General features: G+C 42.7%; 1 protein-coding gene across 2 annotated transcripts in view; it reads right to left on the bottom strand.

Moving 5' to 3' along the window:
* Positions 1-5886: 5886 nt before the first annotated feature.
* Positions 5887-9096, bottom strand: part of Dse (dermatan sulfate epimerase) — a 56471-nt gene continuing 53261 nt past the window's right edge. For both annotated transcript variants that reach the window (XM_048425134.3, XM_048425136.3), the window contains one exon: positions 5887-8429. In XM_048425134.3, the coding sequence (XP_048281091.3) occupies positions 6668-8429 (1762 nt within the window). In that variant the 3' untranslated portion in view covers positions 5887-6667. The remainder of the gene's footprint in view (positions 8430-9096) is intronic.

The raw sequence follows: 9096 nt of genomic DNA, 5'->3' as shown, positions 1-9096 counted from the left end.
ACCCCAGAGGTACTTGCCCAGGCAGCTCCTGACGTTTGGCAGCAGTGGGTGGTTTCCAGCACCCCACACAGACGAAATGTTGTTTTAGGTTGTGCTCTGGCATCTGGACATTCTCGTCTACTCAGCGTCATTCCACCTGTGACAGCGTTGGGGCATCCGCTTGTACCCATCTGTCTCTCATGTGCACATTGTCATGGAGACAGAGTTTCAGGGCTTCGGGGCTTGCAGTGTGGTAAGCCCTGATCATGTTGAGTCAGTTCCAGGATCCATTTGTACACTTCATAGAGCCTCTGTGTGACTGATTAACAATGTATATGACAAGAAATTCAGTTCTTAATTGATTCAGGCCATCTAACAAAAATATGGACTTTAAACAAGTTCTGGAGGCTGCAAAGCTCAAGTTTCTAAAAGGAACCAGTGTGGGGGGTTCATAAGTGGCTGCCTTTCCTCTGTCAACTCTCACGGTAAAAGAGACAAGGGACTTGTTCAGAGTTTTTTGGATAAGACTAACTTCTACACAAGAGGACGGGCCCACCCTCATGGCTTTATCATCTGCCCAAAGTCCCATTCCCTAACCATCACACTGAGGACTCAGCTGCAACATGTGAATTTGGGCGTGAGACACATTCAGTTTATAGCAAGGTTGATGCTGAAGTATTCTGGGACTATGCTCATAGATAGTCCATGCACTTGGTCAGTCCTTCAGTCTATCACGTCAGCGGGCATTGTTTGAACAAAAAGTGTAACAGAGGCCAGGTACTGTAAGAACTGCCGTCTCTTCTCTGAGGGACTGCAGTCTCTTGTGAGAGACAGAGGAATGGCCACTATTAAGATCCTTTAGTCAGCTGATGAGATGGCTCAGCAACCTGAGCTGGATGCCTGGGGGAGGGGGCACAGGGTGGAAGAGGAAATTCAATACCCTCTACTAGTCCTCCCACCTACACACGTGGGCCGCTCTGTGCGCATGCACACACACACGGAATTAATTATAAAGGAGAGCTCTTTGAGTTTTCTAAGTATGAGTCTCACAAGGGCAGTATTCAGCAATATTATGAAATCCAGATTCCAACTTTGATTTTAAAAATTCTTTAAGAATTCTCACCAGGCAATGGGGATGCACGTCTTTAATCCTAGCACTCAGGAGGCAGAGGCAGGCGGGTCTCTGTGAGTTTGAAGCCAGCCTGGTAAACAGCGTGAGTTCCAGGTCAGCCAGGGCAACACACAGTAAAACCTTGTCTAGAAAAAATAATAATTAAATTAATAAATTAATCAATAAAAGAATTCTCAAAATTTCAATAAGTGACTTGAGTTTATTCTTTTGTCAGTAAGATACTCTCCTTGGAGAATGAGGTGCAGGTGTTTAAACAGAAAGGCAAAGTGAAAGCCTTACCTGGAAGCTCCTCACACTGAACCAGCAGTGGTGAGCGACAGACTGAAAGGCAGCAGAGACAAGTCAGAATGTTTCCTGTTCACAAAAATGCGTTTTCCACATCCCATTATCTATTTCTTAGGAAGAAAAAAATAGTGCCCATCGTTTCAAACTTCTTGTTCAGACAATGACTCCTATAAACCCAAACTATTGTTCATTGTTTCATTTGGAATGCACCAGGCTTGCCTGGAATGCTTTTTAGAAGCTCTTGGATCAAGACAATCTACCTGAATTCCAAATCATTAGTACTTTTTGGGGGCCTTACCACTGAAAGCTCAGAGACATCTGTCACAGATACCTCCCCACTCCAGCCTCTAAAGGCAGGCTGGGGAGTGGTATTCTTGTGATTGTCTTCCTTCTTCTTCTTCTTCTTCTTCTTCTTCTTCTTCTTCTTCTTCTTCTTCTTCTTCTTCTTCTTCTTCTTCTTCTTCTTCTTCTTCTTCTCTCTCTCTCTCTCTCTCTCTCTCTCTCTCTCTCTTTCTTGTGGTTTTTGAAGACAGGGTTTCTCTGTGCAACAGCCCTAGCCGTCCTGGAACTCACTTTCTAGACCAGGCTGGCCTTGAACTCACAGAGATCTGCCTGCCTCTGTCTCCTGAGTGCTAGGATTAAAGCCATGTGACACTGTGCCTTAAAAAAGATTTATTTTTAGGAGTCTGGGTTTTGCTTGTATGTATGCATGTATGTGCACTGAATATGTACCTGGTGCCCACAGAGGCCAGATGGGGAAGCTGGATCTCTCAGAACTGGTGTTGAGACTGTTGTGAGCCTTTCTGTGGTTGTTGGGAACTGAATCTGGATCCTCTACGCGAGCAACAAGTGCTCTTAATCACTAAGCCATCTCGCAGTGCTTGTATTAGTTAACCTGGTCTACCTTTCAAGTATCTTTCTTCCTTCACTCGCTACTACCCACTTAATACTCCAGACATGCCAATCAAAGTTTAATCCCTGGAAAAGGCAGCCGGAAAAGAGAAACGACAGGAGAATCTGGATAATTTCCTGGGGTTAAGGGATAGCCAGGCAAGTGAGGCATACACATTCAGGAAGCCATACTGATGCATATAGGCAGGACTCAGGCACACCAAGACTAACCTTGACTCATCCTTAGGCCAACACTCCCACAAAGTACACATGCTTTCTTTAAAGGCACATTTAGTCACACATTTTGCCTGTGAGCTGTCAAAGAGCTAATTGTCTCCTACTTAACTATGGAAATAACCTCTAACCCTCCCACTCATGTACATCTACATTGAAGCCATAATTGTCTTTCTATAACGCAGGTCTTGTCATTTAAAAAGAAAATTCCTTTGTGTCTCCCCAATGCTTATAGTGAATTGCAGCCAGAGTGGAACGCCCCCTAGAGTGTGAGGATGGAAAACGGAGGGGTATGGTTTGAACGTTCCCTCCAAAACACTTGCTGAAGTATTACTGCCACCATGATGGCCCTGAAGTATTACGAGCCTCCACAAGAAGGTTAGTTTATCAAAGATGCGGTGTGACGCCTTTCCCCAGTTCGCTCCATCTCTTTTCTCCATGTGCTAACTTTGGCCATGTACTGTCGCAACAAGAAAGTCCTCATGGTATGTGGCATCAGGATCTCTGATTTTCCAACTGGCAGACTGTGAGTCAAAGGACATATATTGTTTATAATTTGCTCAATCTATATCATTACATTAAATTTAGCAAAAATCAGACGAGGACATGGAGGCATATCAAAGCCACTTCAAGTTTTAAAACCGAAGGGTGTGTGAAGTCATCTTCCATATACAATTTCCATATCATAAAATTTTTTCAATGCTTTCTCAGTCATGGGTCTATAGCATATCCCTAAATTATACTGAGTCATCAAAAAGGTTAAGGACCCCTCACTACAGAATAAAGCCCAAAGTCCTTAGCAATTCTTTTCCCTTTTTTTGTTTGTTTTGTTTTTTGTTTGTTTTTGTTTGTTTGTTTGTTTGTTTTTGGAGACAGGGTTTCTCTGTAGCTTTTGAGTCTGTCCTGGAACTAGCTCTTGTAGATCAGGTCTGGCCTTGAACTCACAGAGATCCATCTGCCTGCCTCTTCCTCCCAAGTGCTGGGATTAAAAGCGTGCACCACTACCACCCAGCTTCTTAGCAATACTTTAACGACCAATATATCCTCTCTATTCTCTGGTATTGTAGAATGCTAAGTTAACAGCTGTCATCTATATTGTAACAGCTTAGGCTACTATCAAGAGACTTCTGACTTACCTCATAATCTACCTTTTTTTAATCGTTGGGTCAAACTTAGGGGTATATCTCATAACCCAAGTCTACGCTTCACTCTATGAGGGTGTGTATCTTGTTCTCATCTACTTCCCCTTACCCATTCTACACCAGTCTTGTTTTATAATTCTAACACATGGACTCACTTTAAACATTATTATTAGTGTGTCTCTGTGTGTATGTGTGTGATACACGTTCATGCCTAAGAGTTCCAAGGCCACAAGGTAATGTTCTATTACCTTCCACTTGGATTTTGGTACAGGGTCTCTTTACAGGACCTGGAGCTCACCCTTTTGGCTGGACTAGGGGTGGCTGGAAAACTCCACAGATTCACCCATTTCTCCCTCCTCTGTTTGGGAGTTAGTTACAGATGCACAGACCACTGTGTATAGCTTTCAAGCCTACTTGGCATTCAAACTCAGGTCCTTATGTGAACAGCAAGTGCTTTACAAACCAGCCTATCTCTCTAGCCTGACTTTCAACTATTTTTTCCTTTTTAAGACAAGTTCTCTTTACATATCCCTGGCTGTTCTGGAACTCCCTATATAGAGCAGTCTGGCCTTGAACTCATAAAGATCCATCTGCCTCTACCTCCAGAGTGCTGGGATTAAAGGTGTGCACCAGTTATGTCTGGGGACTTTAACAACTATACCCAAAAATATTTTTACAGCATCACCATGGATGCTTAAAAGCTAGCCATCTATAAGCACAGTAATATTTTGCATTCACTCTCTGCTAATGATGCTCATATTTCCTTGGAGGCTGGGACCCAAAGTCCTGCTCAGTCCTGAACAACAGCTCATAGATTAGCCACAAACGAAACATTCCTTTCACTGTGAGCAGCGCTGAGACAGAGTCCATATTGACTGCTCAGTTTCAAGAGGGCTCTAGCATTGCCTAGTTTAATTGAAGATACAAAGAGCTCTTTAATTTGACCCAAATATACACTATGCCTGATATAAAACATGCCCCATTATGAAGAGATCTGATTCGTTTTAGCACAACCTTTTACTTGGTCACTTAAGAAACCATCCAAGAAGTTCTTTTAAAATGAAATGCCAAAGAATGCCCCCATTCATTAGAAGCGGGAAAAAGCAAAAGATGCAATATTAACATATTTTTAAAAATTACTTCAAAAGTGAGGGTGTATTCTGGTTAACCAGCATGCATACAAGGGGACTAATGCATTGTCAAGACCGGCCTTAATTTATTATTAAGTTAAAAGGAAAGCTAGATTTGGCTTTCACATGAACTTTCTATCTTTGTTACAAACCATGCCTGTGCTTCGGAGCTGAGGTCAGGTTTTCTTGGTAACCTCAAAGAGTAACTCCCCGCCCCCCATGTTCCCTTTTTATCATTTCAGACAATTCATCTTTTCGAATGAGAAAGAGTAGAAGAGAGGAATGTTGAATGAGGTTAAGTAAACGGAGAATCTGTCACACAAAGCAAGCATAAATCCCAGTAAGAGCAACCATGAAGGACAAACGGAAGCATTATTCTTCTGAAAACATTATTCTTTAAACAGTGTGTAATGACATCCTCCCTTGAGACGGCCCCTGAGAGGGACAAACTACTTCCTCAGAAGTCAGTTTTGAGGCTTTGAGTATAAGAAGGAGAGCAATGCTCAAAGTCAAATTTAAGTTTTCCTTGTGTAAAATATTTGAGTTAGAACCACAAAAAGGGACTCACAGGAGTTCCTCTGGGCTCGTTTTTGACGCCCACTGATGTTCCTATGAACATAAAGGCCTGGGAAGAGACGTGACTGCTATTTTAGCTCCATCAGTGAGCATGTCCTTATCCTAAAATATATGCCTAATACATTCCCCATTTTCAAGGGAGAAATATATCAGACTCAAATATACTATGTGTAAGGTGATTTATGCTTTTGGTCCAAGTGTAACATTTTCTTCTGCTCAGGCAGAAACTTGACTACACAGCCAGCATTCCATGCAGCTGTTAGCGCCTGAGGACTTAACTGCACGTAATTACAGAAACATTGTTTTACTTAGGTAACCAGAATTCAGATTCGGTGTTAAATATTTAAAATATGCTTAAACAGGAAAAATATACACAGTAAAATTTCGTTTCTCAATAATAAGAAAGTTTAATGAATGCATACCCAAATGAAGACCTCTCTTAGAAGAATTTGGAAAAAGCAAGTACACTTTGAATTTAAAAGAACACAAGAAGAAGCACACCAGAGGGGGGGAAAAATCATAGTTATGATTGGTTTATTTAGCAAAATAAACTCGCAGAAAGCTTTCTAATAAAAACAAAAGATTCACACCAAAACTTTAGGCCCATGTTCTTTGGTATTGAGATTCAAGATATAAAATAGTTTATTTTGAAAACTTTATCTATTGATTGGGTCTACAAACATTTTACATAGAAGGGAAAAATAATATGAAATTACCTGTCATTATGTTATTTATCAAAAAGCCAATGAAGGTATAAAGTCACAAATCACATTCATGAATTGACCAACATCACCAAAGAAATGTTCATTTGCACATGTTTTCATGAAAAAGGCTTTCAGTTCCTTTACAATCTTATGCCATCATTTTATCATGTTATCTGAACAGCTTCCAGGTCCTATGATAACATTATTCATATTTTAAAAGCTTGTATTTCTTGGAATTATGTGCCTCAATATGTTCCATAACAAAGTACCCGGAAGCTTCTAACAGTATTAAATTAATGATAATAAAACCCAATTCTGTAAAAATCATTTTTGTTTATATTAAGAGAAATATGACATAAAGAACAGGCATTTTGTCTCTAATAATAACTGGTCACTCAGCAAAGCCAAACATTCACAGAATTACTAGGGGACAGCCAAGGCGGTTCTCCACATTCCTGCATTTTTGTGTGAAAACGTCCTCCCTTAAAGTTGTGCCAATAAATCTGAGGGAGAAATGATAACAAATTCAGAAAAATATTTTCTTTTTTTTTTTTTTGCATGAACTCTCGTGACCTAATGTTCACGGCTTTGGTGCTAACACTGAGTTTGAGAACAGGAGGAATATAACCACAATAAGACACAGCTATCTATTAGGAGGACTGCGTAAAGACACCTTTGGCCATGGAGGCTCTGAGCCCTCTGGAAGTAAGTCAGTTGCATTGCCAACATGACAAAGAAGATGGCAATGTTCAGAATCAAGAAGAGTCTGGTGTACGAGGCCGACAGGGATGGGGCTCTATTGCGGCTTGATGTCACCATCCGCATCTGTCCAAAGCCACCTTTCACGGAACCCCCATTTTTCTGTTTTTCATATGTGACATCGGCAAAATCCAAAAGGTCTTTCATTTCTTCATCTTCGTCTATGGGCAGTTCTTTCTGTGCCAAAATCTGAGCTTTCTGTCGAACTTTCTTCTCATTGACTTCAATCTGTGCAAAAATATCAGGGACGGCATCCACAAACTTGTACCGCTTGCCTGCCCTTCGGCTTTTCTTCGACTTGCCTTGCTGCTGCTGCTGTCGCTGGGATATAGCAAAAATCCTGTCGATGGCTTCCTCCGTCTGTCTCTTATCAGAAAACCTCAGTAGCCGCTCAGCCGTCTTCCTAAAGCTGGCTGTGTTCTGGACTCGCGACAGGATCTGCTTCTCGAGCAGCCGGAACACTGGCTTAAAATGCTGCAGGTTGTGTTCCACAATAGCAGCGTACTCTTTCACTTCGGGGACAGTGGAACTCTTGACAGTTGAACTCCGGTCAAATAGAATTTTCTGATGATCTGCAATGACCTGTGCAAATGCAGACTGTCCTGGGCTCTCACCTGTCCACAGGTAAGTGGCATAGGCATGTTCATTGGTAGTTACAAAAACATCCAGCCGCTGAGGGTCTCCGTGGATGCTGAAGCTCTGGACATCCACAGACGGCCCTATGAAGAGGTAAGCTGCCCGGGTGATGGGACTTCGCAGGTGCATGGTGACGTTCACATAATTCGTCCCATTGTAGGGATAGCCCCGAGGATATGTCACCGAGGCAAAGGTTGCCTTCTCACTATAACCAGTATCGTCCATCCAGTACATTTTATAGAGACCATCTCGCTGCCGGATAAAAGCTCCATGAACCCCGTCTACGACTGTCTCCTCAAAAGGCACATCCACATTGTGGAAGAAACTCGCTGCTGTCTCCAGGGGGCTCTCCTCTCCCAGGTGTATCTGGTCAACAAGGAGGAGGAGCTGGGGGTGGAGGAGGATCAGATTCCGCTGAATGTTCTTCAGGTGGAGCAGGGGGTTGTAAGCGCCTATGCCTTCTCCCCGGATAAAAACCACCCCATCTTTCTCCGCCGCTGCGACTACTCTCCCCTGACAGCTGGCTGCCAGGTCATGCTTGTACTTCGACCATTTGGATGAACAGTCTTCTGTGACCTGACCCTCCCAGGGAGAAAAGCAACTCTTAGACACAGCTGGAGAAAACATGAGCACGTTGTTGAAGAAGGTGTACTTGGGCCCGTAGAGGGCCTCGGTAATGAAAGGCACGCCATTGGGGGCGAAAGTGAATGAGTTTTGGTCAGGATGCTCATGTCCTGCGTTGAAATTTCTCCACCCTTTGATCCAATCTTTATATTTGTTTCTGTGGACAATGTCATATATTGCACGTCCCCCAAGTTTTCCCGACTTGAAGGAGAGGAACGATCTATTAATTTCTGCAGGTAACGCACTTCCGTAGGTCACAACACCCCAGTCTTCAAAGTAATGCAGTGTCGGGGTGCCAAAATCCGGAGGTGGAACTGACTTCAAGCTGGCATCATACCTGAAGGGATGAAGTGTTTCAAACTTAAATGGTTTTTCTGATGAAAGTAGAAAGAACTCTCTAGAACTATGATGTCACATGGCAGTGTGGCAGGAAAATGCAACCTACAAATGCCACCCAGAGCAGGGCAGCGTATCTGGGACCTGTCATAAAACACTCATAGATCAGCATGCACAAGGGCGAGCACTGGGGACTTCAAGGGAACAACACACTGTGTAACCTGTGATCCTGGGCTGGAGTTGGAAACAACTTCTGTACCAACTTCTACTTGAATCTTCTTCACTTGGCTATTTCAGGGTTGCCACCCAAACTACTGGGGCTCATAGATTTTTTAAAAAAATCCATGAAAATTCTAGTCAACAGGATCCTGTTCTAGAGAACTCCACATTAGGCTGTGGATCCTAGCATCCAGCTGGACCTGCACCAAAGAAGAGCTGTTCCACAAGGCCTTATGCTCAGTCTGGAATCTGTGCCTCTCGTAGCCTCTTCTCCTCTAAAACTGTAAAGCATGGTAGAACTTCACAGTACAGACACGACCTACTGTGAATAGCATACCAAAAAGTATAAACTGGTCAAATTATAAGAAACTAATATTGGCGCATTTAAAACTGTGGCTACTGCTAAGCCCAGAACTAAAGGGGTTGCTTTGTCTAATTTAAAGCTGATG

The sequence above is a fragment of the Myodes glareolus genome, chromosome 1 (assembly GCF_982192425.1).
Source record: "Myodes glareolus chromosome 1, mMyoGla1.1, whole genome shotgun sequence".
Taxonomy (NCBI): domain Eukaryota; kingdom Metazoa; phylum Chordata; class Mammalia; order Rodentia; family Cricetidae; genus Myodes; species Myodes glareolus.
Note: the sequence above shows the minus strand (reverse complement) of the source record. Positions and strands in the feature narration are given on the sequence as shown.